Source organism: Ovis canadensis, chromosome 13 (genome assembly GCF_042477335.2).
Source record: "Ovis canadensis isolate MfBH-ARS-UI-01 breed Bighorn chromosome 13, ARS-UI_OviCan_v2, whole genome shotgun sequence".
Lineage (NCBI taxonomy): Eukaryota > Metazoa > Chordata > Mammalia > Artiodactyla > Bovidae > Ovis > Ovis canadensis.
Genome location: NC_091257.1, coordinates 18,490,320 through 18,518,119, shown reverse-complemented (window position 1 = coordinate 18,518,119; position 27,800 = coordinate 18,490,320). Strand labels below are relative to the sequence as shown.

The 27,800-nt window shown below is 40.3% G+C and overlaps 1 protein-coding gene across 14 annotated transcripts in view; it reads left to right on the top strand.

Moving 5' to 3' along the window:
* LOC138416911 (uncharacterized) overlaps positions 1-27,800 on the top strand; it is a 161,206-nt gene that overhangs the window by 111,397 nt on the left and 22,009 nt on the right. For 3 of the 14 annotated variants that reach the window (XR_011247890.1, XR_011247886.1, XR_011247887.1), the window contains exons 3-4: positions 26,399-26,498; positions 27,026-27,110. Coding sequence is in view for 1 of the 14 variants with exons in the window: in XM_069546394.1 (XP_069402495.1) it covers positions 24,696-24,743; positions 26,399-26,498; positions 27,026-27,110 (233 nt within the window). In the remaining 13 variants the exon portion in view is untranslated. Of the gene's footprint in view, positions 1-24,677; positions 24,744-26,398; positions 26,499-27,025; positions 27,111-27,509; positions 27,700-27,800 lie in introns of all 14 variants that reach the window. The other 11 variants (XR_011247884.1, XR_011247882.1, XR_011247889.1 and 8 more) reach the window with 7 other exon arrangements.

Here is a 27,800-nt window from a genome sequence, read left to right as displayed (position 1 = left end):
AAGTGGTACAGCCAGGATGAGGGCCCAGCAGGTTGACTTCAGGACTCTTGACCTCATGATGTGTCGAACAAAACAAAGCAAATGAAGAGCCCCTGAAACAGGGATGGACTCAGAGGAAGGATTTTTGTTTTGACTTTTTTTTTTTTTAATTGTCAGGCCTGTGGAGAAAGTTGGGGTGGTATATTTATGAAAGGAGGAAGTTTCATGGAGGGCCAAAGAATTTAGATGTCTTTGGCTTTGAAACCAGACCAGGAAAGATAAAGGGCTCATTAACAATTACAAGTGACCCTTGAGCAACATGGGTTTTAACTGCATGAGTCCACTTCAACTGGGATTTTTTTCACTGACTAGTACTTCAGTATTACAGGATCCGAGGTGGGTTGAATTCATGGATACTGAGGAACCGCATATATGAAGGGCTGACTAGAAGTTATACTTGGATTTTCAACTGCATAGAAGGTCATTGCCCTTAATCCTGGATTATTCAAGGGTCAACTATATAACATACCCAATTATTTATTATAATCATATGATATAAATATAGATGCATATATATAACATATAAAATTAATAACACATAACCTATAAAACATCTACTTCTGCTTTATTGATTACACCAATGCCTTTGACTGTGTAAATCACAACAAACTGTGGAAAATTATTCAAGAGATGGGAATTCCAGAACACCTTACATACCTTCTGAGAAATCTGTGTGCAGGACAAGAAGCAACAGTTAGAACCAGACATGGAATAGGGAAGGGAAGCCTGGTGTGCTGCAGTCCATGGGGTCACAAAGAGTCACAAAGAGTTGCTTGATTGAGCAACTGAACTGAACTGAATATGTATGAGATATATAACACACTCTATATTGATATTAATGCATTATATGTGATATCTAACTACATGTATATATATATAAATATATACAGTTTTTGGAACAGCTTTATTAGGATATTACTCACACACTATAAAATTCAGTAAAGTCCACAAATCCAAAAAGAGAATAAACAAAATGAGGCTGCTAGAAAACTCTCCTTAGAGAGTCTGAAAATGGTCCATCGGATCCAGAATCTGATTACATGGGTTGATCAACATATGTAATAGATGACAGGATATTTAAATGTTTTCTTTCCCAGCTTCAAGCCTACAGGCTAGGTGAGAACTATCATTTTTATTTTTCAAAAGATAAATTTTTAGTTATCAATATTTCTCAAAGCCAGCTCTAATAATGGCATGTTTATTAAATGGCTTCAATTTGGGGGGGGCAGGGCAATATCTCTTCTAATGTTGTGGTTTTAACATTTTTCTTAAAAGCAAAATAAGACAGGATTTTAAAATTCCCAGGCTGTTTTCTTTGACCACATCTGACCACATCCGTGTTTGCTTGCTAAATTTTTAATGGTTTCAATCAGGGTTAAATTGTTGTTGAGCTGTTGAAGAGGGTTATAATTTACTCCACACTTACTTGAAATTGAATGGTCAATTAAAATACCCACTAACTAACCCCTAAATTGACTGGACTTAAGAAATTTTTTAAAAGGTATTTAAGGGAATAGTGAAATAAATGATGCCTGAATGGTTAAAAGCCCTACAATTATTTTAAAGGCCCATTTTAATTTAGTTTGAAACTTACGCAATGTGAAAAGTGCTGCAAAGAACAGTGGGGGCAGTCGGGTGCTATGTTCTTCACTAAAGGAAAAGTGAAACAGCATAAAGAGAGGTGACGACTCCTGGAGACAGAAAGTGATGGTGGCTTCCAGTCTGGCACTCTGGCATCTCTGTAGAATTAAGTGGATGTGAGGCCCATGAGGGTACCTGGGCACCATGCTCTGGGGAACCAGTCTCACCAAGGGCCCCACACCCAAGAATAACACAACTGTCAGAGCCAGTTTTCCAGCACAGTCTATTTGCTTCTAAACAAGAAGCCTACAAGGGCCAAGCACCAGGGAGGGAGCTGCTCAAATTCTGTGCTGCACACAACCTCCTTGACCTTTCTGGGAGCTGGGAGGTGGGAGGGAAGACCCTTAACACACAGTGGAGTTGAATCTTCTTTGACCCGAGTGAAAACAGAACTGAGCATCAGCTACCATTTAATTTTTTTTTAATTGAAGCAAAAAGTATTGTGCCATATTTTTAAGCATGAGAATTTTTGGCAGCAGAATCAAGCTGACAACTTAAAGCTAAAACTTTATCTTTGATCTCTTCATTTTCTCACCTCTTGGGAAAAACGTCAGAACCAAGTTGACATGGGTAAGGGAGGTACTTTGTTGCCGGAATTTGAGCAGATGATGGAGGCAAATCCAATGTTGGAATTTTTCCCAAATATTTTAACAGGGGCCTTCTGGGATGCATGCTTTAAGAATGAAGGCACTGTGAAAAGATAAAGGGCTGGAACCCAGGGGTTGTTCAAAAGTCACTTTACCCTGTCACAGGCAGTGCCAATGTACAGCTAAGAGAACAATCTGTATTCAGTCCAAGGCTCACTGCTACTGTTGTGTGATCTGAGGAATGTTACTTATCTTCTCTGCATTTCAGTTCCATTATTTGTATGGGCATGAGTTTGGGTAAGCTCTGGGAGGAGTTGATGATGGACAGGGACGTCTGTCATGCTGCAGTCCAGGGGTCACAAAGAGTCAGGCATGACTGAGCAACTGAACAGAACTGAACACAACCATCTGACTGAATCAATGCTCAACACTCTTTCTGTGTCCTCCCCATCCTTGGGGGTGATTACCAAGCATGTAAGCAAAATCAGAATGCAGGGGAAAAGGAAGATCAGAAGGCATTTGATGACTCTCCAGAGGAAACCATTTCAGACTGGATTATGGAATACTGATTTTCAGATATTTGCAAGAGTGCTTAAGACAAGACTACACAGGTGAAAGTGTGAAGATATTGTCAAAACATGCAAATGATGTCTTCCTTTACATTTCTGATGCCAGGTCAGTCCTAACCTCTTTTGGACCTTCACTTCAGTTCAGTTCAGTCACTCAGTCATGTCCGACCCTTTGCGACCCCATGAATCGCCACATGCCAGGCCTCCCTGTCCATCACCAACTCCCAGAGTTCACTCAAACTCACGTCCATTGAGTCGGTGATGCCATCCAGCCATCTCATCCTCTGTCATCCCCTTCTCCTCCTGCCCCCAATTCCTCCCAGCATGAGAGTCTTTTCCAATGAGTCAACTCTTTGCATGAGATGGCTAAAGTACTGGAGTTTCAGCTTTAGCTTCAGTCCTTCCAAAGAATACCCAGGACTGATCTCCTTTAGAATGGACTGGTTGGGTCTCCTTGCAGTCCAAGGGACTCTCAAGAGTCTTCTCCAACATCACAGTTCAAAAGCATCAATTCTTCAGTGCTCAGCTTTCTTCACAGGCCAACTCTCACATCCATACATGACTACTGGAAAAACCATAGCCTTGACTAGATGGACCTTTGTTGGCAAGTAATGTCTTTGCTTTTGAATATGTTATCTAGGTTGGTCATAACTTTCCTTCCAAGGAGTAAGTGTCTTTTAATTTCATGGCTGCAGTCACCATCTGCAGTGATTTTGGAGCCCCCCAAAATAAAGTCTGACACTGTTTCCCTATCTATTTCCCATGAAGTGATGAGACCGGATACCATGATCTTCGTTTTCTGAATGTTGAGCTTTAAGCCAACTTTTTCACTCTCCTCTTTCACTTTCATCAAGAGGCTTTTTAGTTCCTCTTCAAATGTCTCCAAAATAATGGAAGAACAAAACTTCTCATTATAATATTGAACTGTTACTGGGAGCTCAGTTCTATTGAAAAAAGAACTCTAGATAAAAGTATTAAATCAAAGCAAAGATGATCTCCAGCCTTGTATTCCTTAATGTGCTAACATTCAGGTCTGCAAAATCCATTCTCTTCCTACTGACTCTGGCAGAACTATTAACAACCCCAGAATACTGTGGCTAACTCCTTTCTTCTCAAGGCCAAGACTCTGTCCAGTTTATAATTTTGGTCACTGGTTCATTCAAAAATTATTCAGTTTGCATTTACTAAGCACAAACCACATGCTAAGGGATGTTCTAGGTACTTGTTTTACAGAAATAAGCCAGTAGTAATTTTGATGTGTGGAAATTACTGTTTAGTACCATGTCTTTCTGGAAGAGCAGCCATGGGAGGGGTGAGTTCTATAAATTATTTGTATCTACTGTAAAGTCAAGAGGGAAGCCAAAAGAGAGTTTTCTGAGTTTTGTAGCTGAATGATATTCCTCATTTTCTACAAGTCCTATACATATTTTCTAGGAAAAGTATGGAGAACCCCAGATGTAACTGGTATAATAGCAAACATTTTCTGGGAAGCTGAACTATTGGTTAAATTTCTCCAAGATAGACAGTCACAGGTATTTGTTCCAAGTGTTTCCAATCAATGTAAAATTTTGTTCTGGGCACCAGAGCTGGATTTATTAATTTGGGGCTAATGCTGAAGGGAACAATAAAACATGATGCTCTTGCTGGAAAATAATCAATGGACCCATTTAATCAATAAGTATTTATTAATTTCACAGAGGGTTTGAGGTTATCATGGCAAATAAGACGGAGTGACTCTCCTTGTGAATTTTCTGTTCTGGTTGTGGAAACAGATAGTAATGAATGCAAAAAAAAAAAAATAATAAGTTCTACAATTGCAGAATAAGATGGAGGAGAATTACAGAGGTAGGTCATGTTTTAGATAACCACAGGAGGGCTTTTGAGGAGTTGAATTTAAGCTGGACCTGACCAATAAACAGGAATGAGGCATGCAAAGATCTATGGGAAAAATGGTCCCAGGGAGAGAAGACAGCATGCGACTAAGCAAAGATCAGTGTATCAGGCTAAAACAGAAGGACACGAGGAGCAGGTGGTACAACTGAGCACATCCCCAGTTGGTGTTGAGTCATCTGACAGCAGAATGAAATGCGGAAAGAATTTCTATTTGGAAAGAAATGATCTAGCTATTTAAACAAGATTATGTACAGCTCAGAGCCAGGGCATTGAGGAAAAATGGATACCGTGAAAGCTGGGTAAATTCTTCCTACATAGGTAAAGGCTGAGCCTTGAGATATGGGTAAAAACGAGCTGACTAATGAGGTCCAGTAGCTGCTGAGAAGAAATCTGGAGGCCCTGAGTCAGGAAGGCTCTGATAAGTTCGACTTTGGAGTCCACTGGCTTTCAGACCTGAAGGTAGGGTGACCCTATTCTATGGGGTAAAGACAGAAAGCAATTGCTTCCTTCTTGGCTTAAGCTGCCTGGAAATCCACTGGAAGACTGGGCTCTTTATAAGCTTTAACCACAGCATGTCAGAACAGAGCTATATTTTTAAAAAGAAGAAGGAGAAAATCAACCCAATGCTTCCTATTCTGCAGTAGGTAGATAAGAAAAAACCCGCATGTCAATGGTACCTCCAGTTTCCATGATAAGCAAAAATTCCAACATTATTTAACTAATATCATTAGTTGCACTGTGATGCTGACAGGTTCTCACCCATGGCTCCTGAAATCACTGCAGGGCTTTGTGATTCTCTTGGAGGAAATTGCTGAATAGACTCAAATGATGTAGACCATGAATCCATAGTAAACCTTGCTTGGTGCTCTCTGTGTGTATGGAATGCTTTTCGATCTCGCTTCTCTTTTGGGTGCTATGACCAAATGACAGAGTTGATTCTCTATTTCCAATGTGGTTTCTGCCATCTTTTCATAAAAATATGATGTCTTCTACTCTTCTCTGATATTCAGGTCTATTCACCAAAACTGGACTTTTCTTTGAGCATGGATTTCTCTCTACCTCTCAGGAATGGGACTACTCCCCACTCTTTGCTCCTATCTCTGGCTGATACATGGTCTGGCCCAGGGTCTTCTTCCAGTACTTTCACAGACCTCTGTCATTCTTAGACATCCTGGAAGTAGACAGGGTCCCTCTTGGACTTCCCATAGACTAAGTCTTCCAATAACATCAGTAGATCAACAAATGACATACTAACCTTTGAAGCCATAGGCCTGCCTGTCTTGATTCCTTTATCTCCTGTGTTTCTTGTGCTCTTATATTTTCAGTCTGGAGATAATGCTCTGCCTGTTATTGGACTCTAGTAAAATTTATTTCAGCCTTGCCTTGTTGTGCTTAGTCAAACTTAGAGGAAAGTTGGTTTGGTGGAGACTGAACTCGCTCACCAAATCTGCTTCCCTCTCTTCCTGGGTGCACAGCTAGATCACATTTCCCAGATTCCTCGGCAGGTACTTGTGGCCATGTGTCTGAGTTCCTTCCAGTAGAATGTTGCCCATGAAGATTTCCCATGAGCTATCTCCCATTTTTCCCCATCTATCAGCTAAATGGGGAGGATTCTAAGAACTAAGATGGGGAGTCATCAGATGAAGGAGTCTGGGCCTCACCAGCCAGCAGAATTCAGTGGACTTTATGAATTAGGAATGTATTTTTTTGCATTTTGGGGCTGCTGAAATTGTAGGGGTTGCTTGTTGTAGCAGCTAACATTACTAACCCTAAGTAATATGTTGGTCATATCCCTTTCCCAAGGTACTGTCCCCATCCAGAAATTCTCCTAAACAACCCCCACATCACCAGTTCATTGAGTCTGACTCACTCCCAAGAGGCAAGGGGTTTAATTAGGAACACATGAATAAGAAGCAAAGTCCCCTCTTTCCCACACCAAATCCCTGAGAGCTAACATTTAGTGAACAGTGACTGTTAAGAAAAACAGATTTAATGTGAAGCTAATAAATTTTAAGCTTGGGGCCTCTTACATGCATGGACCCTTCCCAAGGCCTTGAAAATGGACTTCACATCTGTTCATAAGGTCAATGCTTTCATAAAAATTGCAAATGTAAAATGCTTTCTTTTTTTTTTTTTTTTTAATTTGTGAGAGGGTGTATTTATACCGACTTCCAGACCCTGCTATATCTAGATACAACCTCAAGGCTGAGTGTTTAGCATGTATTTTCAAATGTCATCCTCATAGCCATTATGTAATAGGTGCTATTATTTTACAGAGAAGAAATGTGATGAATGAAGACTTTAAGTCACTTATCCCAAGTCACCCAGCTGACTTTCTTCTTTTAATATTTATTTATTTATTGTCCCAAATCACCCAGTTCTTTCTTTTTTTAAAAAATATATGCATATATATATATTTATTTATGGCTGTAGAACTCCGGGAGTTGGTGATGGACAGGGAGGCCTGGCGTGCTGCGATTCATAGGGTCGCAAAGAGTCGGACACGACTGAGCAACTGAACTGACTGACTGACTAACTGTAGCACAAGGGCCCTCTTTTGTTGAGTGTCAGCTTTCTCTAGTTGCCACAAGCTGGGGCTACTCTCCAGTTGCAGTGCCTGGGCTTCTCATTGCAGGGACTTCTTGTGTTGCAGTGCAGGGGCTCTAGGGCGTGGGGGCATCAGTGTTTGCAACATGCGGCTCTAGGGTGCCTGGGCTCAGAAGTTGTGGTACAGGAGTCTAGTTGCCCTGAGGCATGTGAGATTCTAGTTCCTGGACCAGGGATGGAACCCATGTCCCCTGCATTGGCAAGTGAATTCTTAACCACTGAGCCATCAGGGAAATCCTCAGCTCTGACTCTTTTTGGAACCAGAATTCAGGCACAGACTCTAAAGCCCAAGCCTGTTGCCACCCTCATGGTGTCATAGCCTGAGAGTCACCTACCTAAGCAATAGCAGCAGTGTTCAGCATATTTCTCTTAGCCCCTCTGAATAACTTCTTTGGACCCACCCTGATTTCTTTAGTCCCAGATAAGAAGAGATGGAGAATTTTTGCAGGGCTACATTAAAGTGCTAATTTCATACACCAAGAAACACATAGGATTTAGCATCAGAAGATGTGAGTTTTAGACTAAGAAAACAACGGCATGTAATGGCACCAATTTTGCCAAGAGATGGATGTACATAGCAGCAAGCAGCTGGATCCGATGAACGGTTCTGGGCTGTCAAAGGCAGGGAACAGCTTCAAAACTCATCACCAGCTCAGCTTCCACATGGTGCAAAAGAACTGGAAGATGGGAGGATAAATGGGCAGACCCAGAATGGGGGTCAAAACACGTTACTCCAGATGAGCCTCAGAGCCAGCAGTGCCCTGAGGCTTGGGGGCACACACCAGCTGTTACTTGTGTGGTGGTTTGATCCCCAACTAATATGCCAGCTGGTGGAGTTTTATTTCCTTGTTGACTTTTTTGCTGCCACCTGGGGAGTCTTGGTAACTGTAAACAAAGATTTAGAATACTAATAAAGTGTCAGGCGCCAATGCAGTTGACTCTGTACTAAAATCAAGTAAGCTGTAGATGAGCAGCTGGCGTGGGAATCCCAGACACACAGGCTGGTGGGGAGCAGGAGTCCAGGAGCCGTGAGCTGGAATGAGAGAAAGGATCTAACTATGGAGGCCCCTTGGTTCAGAGCCCAGCTCGGGCATTTGGAGTAGATGCTGGTGCATGGCAGGGCCCCCAGCTCTCAGCTGCTGGGAGCATTGGCTGCTAAAGGATCACAGAGGCTCCCTACCCTAAGAACTGTCACCAACTGATGCCTAGGAGATTATACCTCTATACCCCTCCCCAGGTGAAGACCACAGAAATGACTGATTGATGCAGGAGTACAAAAGTCCAGCCCCTTTGCCTTAAGGAGGAGATGACTGTGTCTCCAGAGCCTTTCGTGGATCAGGCCAAGTTTCGATTTTGCCTGAGCACCTCTCTTTGCTTGCCTTCTTCCTCTGCCCCATCTGCTTTTCTCCCTTAAAGTCTTCTCCTAAACTCCTTCCTCAATACTCTGTGGGCCCCTGATTTTCCCTGTCCTGGGCTCTGTTTCCAGGGACCTGACCTAAGAAACACAGCATGCATTAAAATGGTAACTATTTTATTATATAAATATTACTCTAAGCCACAGTGAGTAATGGACTTTCTGTCTGCTATGGGATAGACCTGGATTTCTACATAGGACCTACCTGTAGATCCAGACTTGGAAAGCGAAGAAAAACAGAACTATGGGGTAAAAAATGGGGGTTGGAGTAATGGCCACACCAATCCAAAAGGCCGTGAGGATATTTGTATGGCTATCTGTGGTCCTTATCTTAAGACCCAGAGCCCTGAGGCACCATTTTTGTATCTTCAGAGCCAGTCTTAAAAGTGGGAGGTGGAGGGAGAGATAGCTGTAAGCCAAGAATCTTCCAGATTTGACTATCACTCATCTAGAATTGGACCCAGGAGGAACTGTTGGGGACAGAAAGTTGGCCAATCAATAGTTATTGACCTCAAGTCTGAAACTTCAAGAGAATTTTTCTCTGGCTTGACAAAAACTACATTCACAATGCCAGATTCCCAGTGCATAAACCCAACTGGAAATTCCCAAAGACAGGAGCATCAGGAACTCTGAGCCACTCAGATATTCTTTCCCTATACTCTGTATAGGGTTGCATGGTCCTCATTTTAGCAGAGGGTTCTAAGAAGCAGATCTTGAAATGAGAATTCACATGCAACTTGATCTACTGAGGAAGTTCTCTTGGAAAAAACTGGGTGTGGAAAGCAGGACAGAGGAGGAGAGAAGCCAAGTCAAGCTGAAGCCTTAGTCTTAACCCTCAGGAGTGGTTGGTAATGTCAATTACACCTCAAATTTTGGCCAAACTTCAAGACAAAAGAGCTGGGATTTCCTCTTCCCAATCCAGTCAATCATTGGCTAGGGACTACTTTTGAAAAGCCAAGGAATTTCTATCTCTCAAGCTGATGGCCCCGGGGGGGGGGGGGGGGGTTCTCCACAGAGCATCCCAGAGATGAACAATTGGAATCAAAACACTTAGAAGCATCTTTTCATGTGTTTATTAGCCATCTGAATGTCTTCTTTGGAGAAATGTCTATTTAGTTCTTTGGCCCATGTTTTGATTGGGTCATTTATTTTTCTGGAATTGAGCTGCATAAGTTGCTTGTATATTTTTGAAATTAGTTGTTTGTCAGTTGCTTCATTTGCTCTTATTTTCTCCGATTCCAAAGGCTGTCTTTTCACCTTGCTTATAGTTTCCTTTGTTGTGCAGAAGCTTTTAATTTTAATTAGATCTCATTTGTTTATTTTTGCTTTTATTTCCAGTATCCTGGGAGGTGGATCATAGAGGATCCTGCTGTGATTTATGCCGGAGAGTGTTTTGCCTATGTTCTCTAGGAGTTTTATAGTTTCTGGTCTTACATTTAGATCTTTAATCCGTTTTGAGTTTATTTTTGTGTATGGTGTGAGAATGTGTTCTAGTTTCATTCTTTTACAAGTGGTTGACCAGTTTTCCGAGCACCACTTGTTAAAGAGATTGTCTTTAATCCATCGTATATTCTTGCCTCCTTTGTCAAAGATAAGGTGTCCATAGGTGTGTGGATTTATCTCTGGGCTTTCTATTTTGTTCCATTGATCTATATGTCTGTCTTTGTGCCAGTACCATACTGTCTTGATGACTGTGGCTTTGTAGTAGAGCCTGAAGTCAGGCAGGTTGATTCCTCCAGTTCCATTCTTCTTTCTCAAGATTGCTTTGGCTATTCGAGGTTTTTTGTGTTTCCATACAAATTGTGAAATTATTTGTTCTAGCTCTGTGAAAAATACCGTTGGTAGCTTGATAGGGATTGCATTCAATCTGTAGATTGCTTTCGGTAGTATACTCATTTTCACTATATTGATTCTTCCAATCTGTGAACATGGTATATTTCTCCATCTATTAGTGTCCTCTTTGATTTCTTTCATCAGTGCTTTATAGTTTTCTATATATAGGTCTTTAGTTTCTTTAGGTAGATATATTCTTAAGTATTTTATTCTTTTCGTTGCAATGGTGAATGGAATTGTTTCCTTAATTTCTCTTTCTACTTTCTCATTATTAGTGTATAGGAATGCAAGGGATTTCTGTGTGTTGATTTTGTATCCTGCAACTTTACTATATTTATTGATTAGCTCTAGTAATTTTCTGGTGAAGTCTTTAGGGTTTTCTATGTAGAGAATCATGTCATCTATGAACAGTGAGAGTTTTACTTCTTCTTTTCCAATTTGGATTCCTTTTATTTCTTTTTCTGCTCTGATTGCTGTGGCTAAAACTTCCAGAACTATGTTGAATAGCAGCGGTGAAAGTGGGCACCCTCGTCTTGTTCCTGACTTTAGGGGAAATGCTTTCAGTTTTTCACCATTGAAGATAATGTTTGCTGTGGGTTTGTCATATATAGCTTTTATTATGTTGAGGTATATTCCTTCTATTCCTGCTTTCTGGAGAGTTTTTATCATAAATGGATGTTGTATTTTGTCAAAGGCCTTCTCTGCATCTATTGAGATAATCATATGGCTTTTATTTTTCAATTTGTTAATGTGGTATATTAGATGGATTGATTTGTGGATATTGAAGAATCCTTGCATCCCTGGGATAAAGCCCACTTGGTCATGGTGCATGATCTTTTTAATGTGTTGTTGGATTCTGATTGCTAGAATTTTGTTAAGGATTTTTGCATCTATGTTCATCAGTGATATCGGCCTGTAGTTTTCTTTTTTGGTGGCATCTTTGTCAGGTTTTGGTGTTAGGGTGATGGTGGCCTCATAGAATGAGTTTGGAAGTTTACCTTCCTCTGCAATTTTCTGGAAGATAGCTGTTAGCTCTTCTCAAAATTTTTGGTAGAATTCAGCTGTGAAGCCATCTGGACTTGGGCTTTGGTTTGCTGAAGATTTCTGATCACAGTTTCAATTTCCGTGCTTGTGATGGGTCTGTTAAGATTTTCTATTTCTTCCTGGTTCAGTTTTGGAAAGTTGTACTTTTCTAAGAATTTGTCCATTTCTTCCGTGTTGTCCATTTTATTGGCATATAATTGCTGATAGTAGTCTCTTATGATCCTTTGTATTTCTGTGTTGTCTGTTGTGATCTCTCCATTTTCATTTCTAATTTTATTGATTTGATTTTTCTCCCTTTGTTTCTTGATGAGTCTGGCTAATGGTTTGTCAATTTTATTTATCCTCTCAAAGAACCATCTTTTGGCTTTGTTGATTTTTGCTATGGTCTCTTTTGTTTCTTTTGCATTTATTTCTGCCCTAATTTTTAAGATTTCTTTCCTTCTAGTAACCCTGGGGTTCTTCATTTCTCCCTTTTCTAGTTGCTTTAGGTATAGAGTTAGGTTATTTCTTTGACTTTTTTCTTGTTTTTTGAGGTATGCCTGTATTGCTATGAACTTTCCCCTTAGCACTGCTTTTACAGTGTCCCACAGGTTTGGGGTTGTTGTGTTTTCATTTTCATTCATTTCTATGCATATTTTGATTTCTTTTTTGATTTCTTCTGTCATTTGTTGGTTATTCAGCAGCATGTTGTTCAGCCTCCATATGTTGGAATTTTTAATAGTTTTTCTCCTGTAATTGAAATCTTATCTTAATGCATTATGTCCAGAAAAGATGCTTGGAATGATTTCAATTTTTTTTGCATTTATCAAGGCTAGATTTATGGCCCAGGATGTGATCTATCCTGGAGAAGGTTCTGTGGGCACTTGAGAAAAAGGTGAAATTCATTGTTTTAGAGTGAAATGTCCTATAGATATCAGTTAGGTCTAACTGGTCTATTGTATCATTTAAAGTTTGTGTTTCTATGTTAATTTTCTTTTAGTTGATCTGTCCATAGGTGTGAGTGGGGTATTAAAGTCTCCCACTATTATTGTGTTACTGTTAATTTCCCCTTTCATACTTGTTAGCATTTGTCTTACATATTGCGGTGCTCCTATGTTGGGTGCATATATATTTATAATTGTAATATCTTCTTCTTGGATTGATCCTTTCATAATTATGTAGTGTCCTTCTTTGTTTCTTTTCACAGCCTTTGTTTTAAAGTCTACTTTATCTGATATGAGTATAGCTACTCCTGCTTTCTTTTGGTCTCTATTTGATGGAATATCTTTTTCCAGCCCTTCACTTTCAGTCTGTATATGTCCCTTGTTTTGAGGTGGGTCTCTTGTAGACAACATATATAGAGGTCTTGTTTTTGTATCCATTTAGCCAGTCTTTGTCTTTTGGTTGGGGCATTCAACCCATTTATCAAGACCACAATGAGGTACCATTTCACACCAGTCAGAATGGCTGTGATCCAAAAGTCTACAAGCAATACATGCTGGAGAGGGTGTGGAGAAAAGGGAACCCTCTTACACTGTTGTTGGGAATGCAAACTAGTACAGCCACTATGGAGAACAGTGTGGAGATTCCTTTAAAAAACTGGAAATAGAACTGCCTTATGACCCAGCAATCCCACTGCTGGGCATACACACTGAGGAAACCAGAATTGAAAGAGACACGTGTACCCCAGTGTTCATCACAGCACTGTTTATAATAGCCAGGACATGGAAGCAACCTAGATGTCCATCAGCAGATGAATGGATAAGAAAGCTGTGCTACACATACACAATGGAGTATTACTCAGCCATTAAAAAGAATACATTTGAATCAGTTCTAATGAGGTGGATGAAACTGGAGCCAATTATACAGAGTGAAGTAAGCCAGAAAGAAAAACACCAATACAGTATACTAACACATATATATGGAATTTAGAAAGATGGTAATGGTAACCCTGTATGCGAGACAGCAAAAGAGACACAGATGTGTAGAACAAACTTTTGGACTCTGTGGGAGAAGGAGAGGGTGGGATGATTAGGGAGAATGGCATTGAAACATGTATACTATCGTGTAAGAAACATATCTTCAGTCTAGGTTCGATACAGGATACAGGATGCTTGGGGCTGGTGCACTGGGATGACCCAGAGAGATGATATGGGGAGGGTGGTGGGAGTGGGGTTCAGGGTTGGGAACTCATGTACACCTGTGGTGGATTCATGTCAATGTATGGCAAAACCAATACAGTATCGTAAAGTAAAAACAAACAAACAAACAAACAAGCAAACAACACTTGGAAGGCAAGGAAAGGCACATTGGAAAGGTCAAAGTGGCCCAAGGGAATCTGAGTGGAGCACCACTGGAGATGCGACACATTTATGATTATTTTAAGGGACTGGAAAAGGCTAGTTTCTGCAAATATACAGTTTATTTTTATTATTTTTAGTGTTATAAAAATTGGAGGGCATAGGAGTTAGCCTTAGAAAGTTTAAGTTTTAATTCATGTTCTGACTCATATAAGCTTTGTGACCTTGAGTGGGTCACTTAGCTTCCCAGGGATTCAGTTTCTACATCTGTAAGTAAGTTTATTACTTTTGAGCTTTTCAATATACATTGATATTTTCTGTTGGCTCCACAGGTTTTATATATATATATATATATATATATATATATATATATATATATATATATGTTTTAAAACATCAAGTAGGATGGTAGTTTTTTCATTTTGGCATGTGATTTTGATAGTACTTTTTCTTTTAGGTTTAAGGCACAGTATTTTTTAGCCACTCAAATATGAGACTGTTCTTTTTATCACTATGCAATGTCTCTTCTTATGCTTTTTGGCTTGAATTAAATTATATCTGACATTAATATTGCCATATCATGTTTCTTTTAGTTAGTAATTGCCTTTTGTGTTTTTTTTTTTATTTTCAACATTTCTAGACAATTATGTTTCAGTTGTGTGTTGTAAACCACAGATGGTTTTTAACAATCTGTTATGATAATCTTGTTTCTATAGATTCCTTGAATTTCTTTATATTTATTTTGATTACTGCTCTGTTACGCTTAGCTATATGCTCTAATTTTATGTTTTAGATTTATTGTGCTCTTTATTTGCCTCTCTTCCCACTTTTCCTTTTTTCTATTTGATAGTTTCAAAATTTTTGCATATTTACGTAAGTGTAAAATTTTGTAACAAAATTTAAGTTATTCAGTACTCTCCTCCCACATAATTAAAAAATTTAATATGCCTTAATTACTTATTGGCTTGCAACTTAACGTTTGAAAAACTAAGATCATGACATCCAGTCCCATCACTTCATGGCAAATAGAAGGGGAAAAAGTGGAAACAGTGACAGATTTTATTTTCTTGGGCTCCAAAAATCACTGTGGACAATGACTGCAGTCCTGAAATTCAAAGGTGCTTGCTCCTTGGAAGGAAAGCTATGGCAAATCAAGATAGCACATTAAAAAGCAGAGACATTATTTTGCCGACAAAGGTCTTATAGTTCAAAACTGTGATTTTTCCAGTAGTCATGTAGGGATGTGAAAGATGGATCATAAAACAGGCTGAGCACCAAAGAAATTATACTTTCGAATTGTGGTGCTGGAGAAGACTTTTGGGAGTCCCTTGGACTGAAAGAAGGTCAAACCAATCAGTCCTAAAGGAAATCAACCCTTAATATTCATTGGAAAGACTGATGCTGAAGCTGAAGCTCCAAAACCTTGACCACTTGATGAGAAGAGCTGACTCATTGGAAAAGACCCTGATGCTGTGAAAGATTGAGGGCAGGAGAAGAAGGGGACGACAGAGGATGAGATGGTTGAATGGCATTGCTGACTCAGTGGACATGAGTTTTGAGGATATTCTGGCACAGTGAAAGACAGGGAAGCCTGGCATGCTGCAGTCCATGGGGTTGAAAAGTGTCGAACTTAGCGACTGAACAACAATAACAAAAAAAAAAAAAAATTACTCACTGAACACCCTTTCTATATTTCCTTGGTATCTTTTGAATTATACCTGGTTATGTGGACAGTACCATTCTTGTTTTAAATGAGTAGATGGTAAATTTATCAACATATTTTTCTAAATTTTATACTGTTTCTGTACTTCACTCCATCCATTTCTCGAGACGTTTCCTTCTTCTGCCTAAACTACAGTAGCTGGTAGTTTAGTAGTTATTTCAGTGAAGACCTGTGTGTAATAATCTTTCCAATTATTTCCATTTCATCTAGAGTGGATTCTTCTTCTCTGTTGATTGTGTTGCTGTCTTTCTTAGCATTATTTTCTCATATGTTTTGTAATTTTATTATTGAATGGAGACAGAGAGCTCACTCACTTTCTTTCTCTCCCACTCCTTGTTTCATAGTCTTGCATATTTATATTTGATTTCTTCCACTACTTCCCAAGAACAGTCAGTCTAAAACCAGGTCTTGGACTTTTCCTGGTGGTCCAGTGGATAAGAATCCACCTGCCAATGCAGCAGACATGGGTTCGATCTCTGGTCCAGAAAGATCCCACATGCCTTGGGGCGACTAGGCCCCCCATGCATCACAACTACTGAGCTGGTGCCTTAGAGTCTGTGCTTTGCAACAGGAGAAGCCATCACAATGAGAAAGCCCAAGACAGAGAGTAAGCCTTGCTCAGTGCAACTAGAGAAAACCCACATGCAGCAATGAAGACTCAGTACAACCAAAAATAAAATAAATAAATAAATTGTTAGAAAAAAGCTACAAAGCTGAGTCTTGTATTGGTAGTTCAGGACATGCAAACTACACTGACATTGGAGTCATTACATATTCATCAACCAAGTTAGCAGATTGTTAAGCCCAAGTCTGGGATGAAAGACTTCCTATGTTACAGTTTCCCTGCTACACTGCTTTATATAAATGGTAGCTCAGACAGTGGTTTTAAGAGCTTATTTTAGCATCCTTTAATGTATGAAGAAACTTTCAAGCTTACTTCTGACTTCAGTGAGTTTGAAGATGAGCCTCTTACTTCTTTTGGGACACTTTTTATCTCTTTACCCCATAGGAACTCAGATTTCTCCGTTGGCTTCTGGATCTGGAGTTCAGTGAGTCTGCAAACACAATCCCAGTTACTCTTTTGTGTTCACTTCCATTTCTGGCTTTCAGAAATGTTTATCTCAGTTTTTGGAATGGTCATATTGTTTAAATTCTTCTTTGTGGATGTCATATTCTGTATCAGTCGGTTCCTGCTGCATAATACTGTACCCCTGAAAAGTGAGTGATTTACGAAAGTCATGTACTTGCATTCATTTATCTGGGCTTTTCCTGTGGTTTGGCTAATCTGGGGTGGGTTCAGTCTGCAGCAAGTGAGATGGAGGAATAAAAATGTTGGCTTCTTGCTATCTTGTCTCCTGTTTGTGTCCCCTCCTCCCACCTCACCCTCTACCAATTAGCCAAGTTCAGTTGTAGCTGAAGAATTAGGGTACCATTGAGGAGTCTCTAAATGTCAGTCCCCTGAGGCACAGAGCTGGGTAGAGAAGGTGAGGGGGCAACACAGAATATCTAGTCTGATCCAAGGGACATCATAGATAGTTGGTAAAGCACTGGGAGTCACAGGGCACATGCAAACAGAAAATCAAGACTCTTGAGTCTCAGAGAGGTGTGATCCCCCCAGTCATATTTTTGGAAAATCACTCCCTTGGGGCTTTAGGAAATTGGCAACTCTTGGCCTAGATGGGGGATACAAAGGCAGGAGTCCCAGGAACTCCAAGTGGCAAAATCCTGTTGCCTTTGAAAACCATCTTGCACTCAGAGAAATATGGCACCCTTTGGACCTTTTATTACTTCGGTCTCATTAATCTGGTCTTTGTACTGAGAAGAATGAAAGGAGGGCAAATTTTTCCATTCAATGAACATTGAAGTGGCAGTCAAGTAAGCTATTGAGTTGCAGCTCTGCCACCGTCAAATCTGTGACCTTGGACAATACACGTGGCTTGTTGAGCCTCAGGTTTCCTCCTGCAGAAAATGAGGAGGTTGAATCAAATGCTTTCACTTCTTTGAAAACTCAGTAGCTATGGTTTATAAACGGGATGAATGACACTTGCAATTTTGTTTTCTTTTTATTAAAAAATATTTCACTCTGGCTGTTCATGCTCTGGTCTCTTTACTGAATTACTCGAACTAATGGGAATCTAGTGAAAGAGCTTTGTATTTTCACTCTTCCTTTCCCTAATGCTTAAAACCATTTTTTTCTTCTCTGCCTCCCAGGCAAAGGAGAGCCAGTGCTGACAGCCACCCAAGGCAAAACATGGTTTGATAATGATAAAATGAAAGAGCTTGCTGCCTATAAATTTAGATCTCCAGCATAGATACTGATTTCTTAGCCTCATGGACATCCCAGTAATTACCTAGAATTATGCATAATTTACCTACTTACATTTTCTAAGAAACTGTCAGTTTTCAGGTCAGAGTTTGAAAATTTATTGGTTTGTCCGGTGGAAATAAATTGGGGGCATCACGGGCTGGAGTCTGTAATGTGTGCTGTTGAGGCCATAGATGTGAAGCGGCCTCCTATTTATAGCTGAGCAAGCTTAATTGTTGCTTTTCAATCTAAATAGAAAGGCTCTGTTTACTGCTGCTTTTAATTGTTGCAAGTGGTGAAAAAGCACGCAGGGCCTCTTCAGTAAAGGCAATTCAATAAAAGCATTTTGTCAATAAATTATTATTGCCATCATGAAAGCCGTGCTCTGCATTCAAATATAAAGCAAGCAACAGCTTGGCTTCTCCCTTTGATGGACTCAGCACAATGCTTTTACATTTTCTTAATTCATTCTATTTTTCTCCTGTTTTTCACAGACTATTAGAGCTGATAAGGGCGCTGTGGATCTTCTTAATCTCTAGCCCTTATTTTACAAAGGAAAGTCTCTGAATTACCCGTGCAGGGCTGGGACATGATTGTGTCTAGTTTTTTTTTTTTTTTAAAGATCATTTGAGAAATCAGAAAATCAATCTGCTTTCTATGAGTGCCTAGTTGAAAGGGGATTATGGAACCCACCAAAGCATTACTTGCACAGTTCTCTTTTATAAAACTCTTATCAAAATGTTCTACCAAGTATATCACTTTAGCTTCAATTTCCAGGGATCTCAGTAACACAGTATAAGGATCCAACCCAGAAGGCAGTTCTCTGTGTGGAAGGCAGGGGATCATATTTTTCACAAATGACCACACACTATTTCCGGGATTGCGTACTCTTCCAGAACCTTGCCTTCCTCCCTCAGTTCACATTTCCTTCTCTTGAACCTGGACATGTCTTGATGAGTAGAATGCAACCAAAACCACTTTGTGTGACTTCTGAGGCGAGGTTCTAAAAGTCACTGTGTTTCCACTTCCTTTCAGGATGCTTGGAACACAGCCACCGTGTAGAGAGGAAGTTCAGGCTGCATGAAGGAGCCCTACATAGGTGTTCAACAGAGCCAACAGTCGGCATTGACTTCAGAGCGATTTTGAGCTGCTCCAGCTGATGACAAGCTCTCTGTTGGGTCCTGTTGAAACTGCAAATTCTTAAAGAAAATAAATATTGTTGGTTGAAGCCACTACATTTTGACATGTTATACAGCCACCAAAACTGGAATACTGTGATACAAATACTACGCCCTTGCATCTCAATTCTCTTTAAAGTCTCTCTTCACCTTTCCTTTATAATGGGCCCTTGTCCATTTTCTTTATTTTTACTAGGACCTAATACTACTTCAAATACCATTGCTACTATATCTATTGCTACTACTTAAAAAATAAGATACTTTTTATAGCTAATGTTGAGTGCACATACCTACTGAACTCTACCTATAGATTTAAGCCCTAACATGTACTAAATTATCTAAACTTCATCTTAACCTGGGATGGGTTGAATTGTATCTGTCCTCGCCAAATTTACATGTTGAAATCCTATATTCCAGTATTTCAGAATGTCTGTATTTGGAGACAGGGTCCTTAATGAGGTAAAATTAGGTCATTAGGGTGGGCCTTAATCCAATTGACTGGTATTCTTTTTTTTTTTACATGTCTTTTTTTTTTTAATTTTAAAATCTTTAATTCTTACATGCGTTCCCAAACATGAACCCCCCTCCCACTTCCCTCCCCATAACATCTCTCTGGGTCATCCCCATGTACCAGCCCCACTGGTATTCTTATAAGAAGAGGAGATCAGGCCACAGATATGCACAGAGTAAAGACCAAGTAAAGACACAGACAGTGTGTCTAAAGATAGTCCAAGCCAAAGAGGCACAGCCCCCTAGACACCTTGATCTCAGATGTCTAGCCTCCATAAGTGTGAAAAGTGCGTTTATATTATAGTCTGTGGTATTTTGTCATGGCGGTTCTAGCAAATGAGTACACAACCTTAAAGTGGTATTGAGCTCAGATGAAGGGTTTACAGATGCAGAAGCTGACACAGAGAGAAGGTAAGTAGCTTGCCCATGGTTAACACAACTTTATTTTCTTTCAGAAATCAGGAAAAATGGCCCAGTAATTTAATTTACATAAAGAGTTTCACAGTTAGTTCGAAGAAAGATTAAAAATTAGAAAAGTCAAACCTACCCTATCGTTGTACCATTTAGTAACAGAGTCCTCAGATATATGTCCCCCTAGTCCTCTTGGCTGAGTTAGGACAAAGTGGCCACAGGGCAGGCGTGAATGCAGTACATTTCACCATGGCTGTGGATGCCAACTGGGGCCAGAGTATTTCTCTGCCTCTCCTTCTCCATCTGCTTTCCACATCCACACTGATGCCCAGGGCAAAGCTGCACAGAAAGAGAGTGGGTTCCTGAACAACTGTGTGGAGTGGAGTCACTGTCCATCCATATTGAATGAATGCAAAGAATAAATCTCACTGGGTTAAACCAATGGATTTTGTGGGGTTTTTGGTTTCATTTGTTTTCACTGCTGTGAGTTTACGCTTACACATAGAGATTATGATTGGGATTAAACTAGTCAATCCCACTGCTGGGCCACAATAATTGGTTTAGGTTGGGTGCATGCCCACATCAAAGCCAATGAGATATGAGGAGCTGTTATCTGAGGATTCTGGCAAAAGGAATAGTCTTTCACTGAAACTGTTAGAACTGATTCCCTTTTTCCACTTCTCTCCCAACTCAGTATGCTAAGCAATTCAAACTCTCAATCTGCTGTAGCCTTTTGCTGGCAGGAGACCACTGTGTGGAGTCAGAGGGCAGAGAGGTGGGGAAGCCAGGTCCTAATGACATCACTGGTTTGCTGGGTGAAGCCTTGCCTGATTTAGCTGTGAACTCCTTCAGTTCTTTGAGACAACTAGATCATTTCATTGTTTGAGTCTAAGATTTCTGCTCTTAGAAACATACTCAGTGTTACTGAGCCCCAGCTGCCTACACAGAACCCATTATCTCCCTTTTACTTCCTCACAGAACCTCTCTTTTACAGATGCCCCATCCTCATGTAGCCCCTATGACCCAGAGGAACCCCTTCAGCTTGAGGAGTGAGTCTGATGGGATTAAGAGTTGACCCCCTTGTCTGTGATTGGTTTGGGAAAAGTCATGTGACCCAGTTCTGGTAGATGACATGTGATGAGAGGATTCCTGGTATCATCCAGGGAAGTTCTGCCTTGGTCTTAAGAGTAAATTATTCTCTCTTTCCATAACTGAAGTCAGATGAATCTACCATTATCCCCTGGACAACCTTAAAACATGAAACCAACCATGGGAATAGCAAAGCCAAGGATTATATAAAACCTAAACTCCAGATAACAATATTGAGATCCTGGATCAACCAACTCTTATTACATTTCCTATTAAATGAACATATATATGCCTTCATTGAAAAAGCTCATTTAGAAATAATTGAAAGTCACCCAGTTGTTTGAATAACTGAAAGTTAATGGCTGCATGAACTATCCCAGTGGTTCCAAATGCTTCCAATAGAGCAAATAATCTCTTTTCTCTGTCCCCAAAGAAATGATAGCCAATATGTACTTTCCTCTTTCTATCTCTGTCCCCTTAGGCTATAAATGACCAAATGGTTTTCCTCTCACATGAAGAGGCATGGAATAAACTCCATGAAATCTGTTCAGACTAGTCTTGAAATAGAAAAAAGGTGTTGAAATACCTTAAAGTGGTCTGTGCTCTATGATACAGCCTAGGAGAGGCTATTTGACAATAGCCTTTGCAGTAAGAAGGGCATCAGTCGGCATGTTGTTGGCCTCTTGAGTGAACAAAGGTCTAGAAAAGAGAATCAGGCTTCTTTCTTCTCTTGTCCAAGATTGTTATATGGTTATATTGCAGGGATTAATGACTGATGGTGAAAATGAAATTAGTTGTTAGTCTTAGCCAGGTAATTATGTTCCTTAACTACCAGGAGAGAAGGACTTTGAGGCCTCTAATTACATAAAGAAAACTTTCAAGTGTCTGCTGCTGCTAAGTCGCTTCAGTCGTGTCTGACTCTGTGCGACCCCATAGATGGCAGCCCACCAGGCTCCCTCATCCCTGGGATTCTCCAGGCAAGAACTAATCTTTATATATAGATTTGGTTCTTATATTTGTAAAATTTCTTCTTCCATTAATGCAACTTGTGTATATTATCAACTTTGGGGGGGAGGGGTAACTATAGCAGGTTTTGTCAATTTCATTATGCAAATAAATTTGAACAGGGAGAATGATGATTTCTAGACTGACTCTGTTGATAGACCATACACTGTATGATTTCAATTCTTTTACATCTCTCAAGATTTGTTTTACGACCCAGGAAATGGTCTATCTTGATCTATGTTCTGCTGGCAGTTGAAAAGAATGCGTGTTCCTCCGTTGCTGGGGGACACTCTATAAATGTGGACTAGATCCTGTTGGTTGATGGCGTTGTTGAGTTCTTGTATATCTTTTCCAATTTTCTGACAAGTTGTTCCATCAAATATTAAAAGAGAGGGGTAGAAGTCTGAAATTGTATTTGCAGATTTGTATACTTCTTTCCATTTTATCAGGTTTGTTTCATATAGTTTGCATCTGTGTTGCCTGGGGGATACACAGTGAGTGTCACTGTATCTTCTTTGTGGATTGACCCTCTCATCAGTGTATAATCTCTCTCACTAAGTCTGTATTTTTTTTTCTCTCAAGTCTAGTCTACTTTATCTGTTATTAACTATCATCTCCATTCAATAGATCTCATCCCTTATCTTCCCCTCTTACCAGCCCATTATCTCAAGTCTAGTCTACTTTGTTATTAACTAGCCACGCCTGCTTTCCTTTGATTACTGTTTCCATAATTTTACTTTCAACCTGTGCATGTTGTTATATTTGAAGTGAGTTTCTTGTAGACAATATATAGTTGGATTACATTTTTAAATCCATTCTGCCAAGGTCTTTTAACTGATATATTTAGACCATTTAAATTCAATGTACTTCAGGTGGCCCTAGTGGTAAAGAACCCACCTGCCAATGCAGCAGATGCAACAGACGTGAGTTGGCTCTCTGGGTCAGGAAGGTCCCTGGAGAAGAAAAGGCAACCCTCTCCTGTATTCTTACCTGGAGACTCTCTTGGACAGAGGAGCCTGACAGGCTACAGTCCATAGGGTCATGCAGAGTCAGACATAACTGAAGTGACTTTGCACACATGGATATATTATTTTCCAAGTGACTCAGTGGTAAAGAATCCGCTTGCCAATACAAGAGACATGGGTTCGATCCCCGGGTTGGGAAGATCCCTTGGAGAAGGAAATGGCAATCTGCTCCAGTATTCTTGGCTGGAAAATCCCACAGAGAGAGGAGCCTGGCAAGCTACAGTCCATGGGGTTGCAAAAGAGTCGGGCATGACTTAGCACACATACGTGACGCCTGCATTGATATATCAGGGCTTAAGTTTGCCTTTTTATTTTTCTTTTGTTTGTTCCTGTTTTTCATTTATGATTTTTTTTTTTTGCTTTCATAGGAGTTATTTGAACAGTTTTTTAGAATTGCACTTGAGCTATCTGTAATGTCCATCAACAGTGTCTCTCTCTGTGTAGTTTTTCCCTAACGGTTGCTCTTATATGTATATATACATAAAAAACTCATCACAGTCTACTGTTGTCATCATTTTACTCATTTTAATGAAGCGTAGACAATCTTACCTCTCTTTATGTCCATTTATCCTCCTCTGTTCATAAGGAAATTTTCTGAAATATTTCCTCTACATATTTTAATAAGCATATCAGGCAATGTTATAATTTTTGCTTCAAACATCAAATATAATTTAGAAGTCTCAGGAAGAAAAGGTAATTCTGTTGTTATTATGCATAGTTTTGGTTACTGTATTTCTTCCTTTCTGATGGTCTAGGGTTTCTTCTTTTACCATGCTATTTCATTTTAAAGAATAGCTGCCCAACTGAGACCAGAACCTCCAAGCTCAGCTCAGTCCCAGTTGCAAGCCTTAGATTCAGGAGCTAAAGAAACAGCTGTCATTTCAAGTCATTAATTTTGGAGCTGTTTATTACCAGCATTGCTGTAGTAATAGGTAACTGATATCGAATGGATGGGAGGCCCTGTACACCACACACACACACACACACACACACACACACACACCCCTCCAGCAGGCTCTTATGTGTGGAAAAGACTGAGATTATTTGTAACCCTTGCAGAGAACAAGCCTAGCCCAGTGGGTTTAGGCTTTGGCTTCTCAGTCTTTAAGGACCATCTTTTCCAGATTCAGAGATCCCCAGATAAAATAAGACTCTGAGGAATACTGTGTTCCCTTCTAAGCCTGCCCTAGCTTTCCAGGCAAGATGTAGAAAGGCCAGAGAAGCCCTCTCTCTTAGAGGTCAGGCTCTATCACCTCCATTTAATAGATCTCATCCCATATCTTCCCCTCTTACCAGCCCATTACCATCTGCTGTCTTGTCTTCATGGTGTTTTGTGCTGTGAAGGCTGGTTATGGGTTTTCTCTAATTTGCATAAAAATCAAGAGTTCTCATTACATTCAAAGGAGAAAGGGTGTATCTTTTTACAAGCCACACCAAAGAATCCACGTCTGTTCTAGAACTAGGTTCATGCCCTTTCAGAGTAGAAGACTGTAACATTTCTAAAATGCTTATTGTTAAATTCCAGAGTCCCTCTTTCCGCAATATGCCAGCAAATTTGGAAAACTCAGCAGTGGCTGCAGGACTGGAAAAGGTCAGTTTTCATTCCAATCCCAAACAAGGGCAATGCCAAAGAATGTTCAAACTACCACACAATTACACTCATCTCACATGCTAATAAAGTAATTCTCAAAATTCTCCAAGCCAGGCTTCAATAGTACATGAACCGATAGCTTCCAGATATTCAAGCTGGATTTAGAAAAGGCAGAGGAACCAGAGATCAAATTGCCAACATCCATTGGATCATCGAAAAAGCAAGAGAATTCCAGAAAAACGTCTATTTCTCCTTTATTGATTGTGCTAAAGCTTTTGACTATGTAGATCACAACAAACTGTGGAAAATTCTTCAAAAGATGGGAATACCAGACCACTTAACCTGCCTCCTGTGAAATCTGTATGCAGGTCAAGAAGCAACAGTTAGAACCAGACATAGAATAGTGGACTGATTCCAAATTGAGAAAGGAGTATGTCAAGGCTGTATATTGTCATCCTGCTTATTTAACTTATATGCAGAGTAGATCATGCAAAATTTTGGGCTGGATGAAGCACAAGCTGGAATCAAGATTGCCGGGAGAAATACCAATAACCTCAGATATGCAGATGACACCACCCTTATGGCAGAAAGTGAAGAAGAACTAAAGAGCCTCTTGATGAAAGTGAAAGGAGAGTGAAAAAGCTGGCTTAAAACTCAGCATTCAAAAAATGAAGATCATGGTATTTGGTCTCATCAGTTCATGGCAAATAGATGGAGAAACAATGGAAACAGTAAGAGACTTTATTTTCTTGGGCTCCATAATCACTGTAGATGGTGACTGCAGCCATGAAATTAAAAGATGCTTGCTCCTTGGAAGAAAAGCTATGACCAAACTAGACAGAACATTAAGAAGCAGAGACATTACTTTGCTGACAGAGGTCTGTCTAGTCAAAGCTATTGTTTTCCAGTAGTCATGTATGGATGTGAGAGTGGACTATAAAGAAAGCTGAGTGCCAAAGAACTGATGCTTTTGAACTATGGTGTTGGAGAAGACTCTTGAGAGTCCCTCGGACTGCAAGGAGATCCAACCAGTCCATCCTAAAGGAAATCAGTCCTGAATATTCATTGGAAGGACTGATGCTGAAGCTGAAAGTCCAATACCTTGGCCACCTGATGCGAAGAGCTGACTCACTGGAAAAGATCCTGATTCTGGGAAAGATTGAGGGCAGGAGGAGGATGACAGAGGATGAGATGGATGGCGTCACCAACTCAATGAACATGAGTTTGAGCAAGCTTTGGGAGTTGGTGATAGACAGGGAGGCCTGGAGTGCTGTGGTCTGTGGGATCACAAAGAGTCGGACATGACCGAGCAACTGAACTGAACTGAACTCTTTCCATAAAGAGGGTCTCTCTAGCCTTATTTCCATAAGCAATTTTTTTTCTTTTTTGTTTTTTTCTTAAACCAAAGGTGTCCCTGAACTCAGAGAAGTCGGGGTGAGGCTTTAAGATTTTTTTTTCTGTTTCTAGCCATATTTAGAAAAGTGAAAATGTTAGTTACTCAGTCATGTCTGACTCTTTGTGACACTATGGACTGTAACTGGCCAGGCTCCTCTGTCCATGGAATTCTCCAGGCAAGAATACTGGAGTGGGTAGCTGTTCTTTCCGCAGGGAATCTTCCTGACTCGGGGATTGAATCTTGGTTTCCTGCATTGCAGGTGGATTCTTTACCATCTGAGTCACCAGGGAAGTCCAGCAGACAACTAGCCAGTCATCTGTTTGACTCCACGGGAGGGGATCCTAACCCTTACTGGCATGGTGAGCACTGGGGGACGGATGAAGGGAGCAGCCAAGCATTTTCTGAGGAAGCATCTCTCCTGGGATGCCATGCTGGGCGGTATGGGTGTATCACCTCATCTAAGACTTAACTGCAACCCTTGGCATTGATACTACTGTTATCTTCATTTTATAAACAAGGAAATGAAGGTTCAGTAAGGGGAAGCACTTAGCAAATGTTAATCAGCTAACAATGTTACTTCTACAGGCCTGCCAGACCTTGCTAATTACAAGAGAACATCATTCCCCTCCAACCCTATTCCCTACACACTTTTTCTGAAATTTAAGAAAAAGTAGAGATGATAATATGGCAACTACCTAGTATCTTTTATAAAGAGTTGATCATTGCTTAAATTTTATCTCATTTGCATGAAATATTTAAAATAAAATGTTAAATATCTTGGATTCTCACTTTCAACCTCATTTACTATCCCCTTCTCCACTTCCAGCCCCAAGAATGAATCTCTACTATAAGTTTAATGTTTTCCTTCTGGCCCATTTCCATACAGCTCAAAGACCTTTCTGGGATCAGAAAATGTCATTGTTCTTTCCGCTTCCTTCTAGTGATTTTGGGAACTCCACACCTTGGAGAAGGTCAGTGACCTCTGCCTGCCCTCTGCGCTTTGCCCACCCCCTGCCCACCATGGTGTGTGACGTTGGTGCCAAGGCGCAAGTTCAGTCGGAGTAATGTTCTTGGTAGAGCTGAAGTGGTCCACCACAGCTACAGCAGACACAGCTCTTTGCTCCCAACTCATGCTGCTAATTGTTCAGTTCCAAGGACAACCAGGAACATAGCATTTTGCTTCCAGAGCTGCATGATATCTTGATATGACGCCATCTAGTGTTCCAAACTTTGCTGGCAAAAGAAAAGAAGCATCACCTGCAAATAAAACAAACAGACCTCAAACTAGCGGCGGGGGGAAGATATCATTACTTAACTAACTTAAAAGTGAAGCTTGAGTTTTCTTTTTCTTTTTTATATCACCATTGCAGGAGGTAGCAGGGGTGTCCCACTTGCATATCCTGACCCTCACCCCTTTGGTGCAAAGGGGCCTGGCCACCAACTACCAGCACCTGCCCAGCAGGGGAGGCTGAAGTGATGGGAAATCAGTGCCCCCTGGAAAAAGCCCTCAACAGTAACTGCTAAGAATTGATATATAAATGCCTTAGCTCTCTCTCTCAGGTAGGAAAACAGAAAGGCATGTGTCCAGCACTCCCAGAGTTTTCCAGTGAAATTCAGCTCTATCTGCCAGAGTGCTGGCTGGCCAGAGTGTGCTTGCTTTA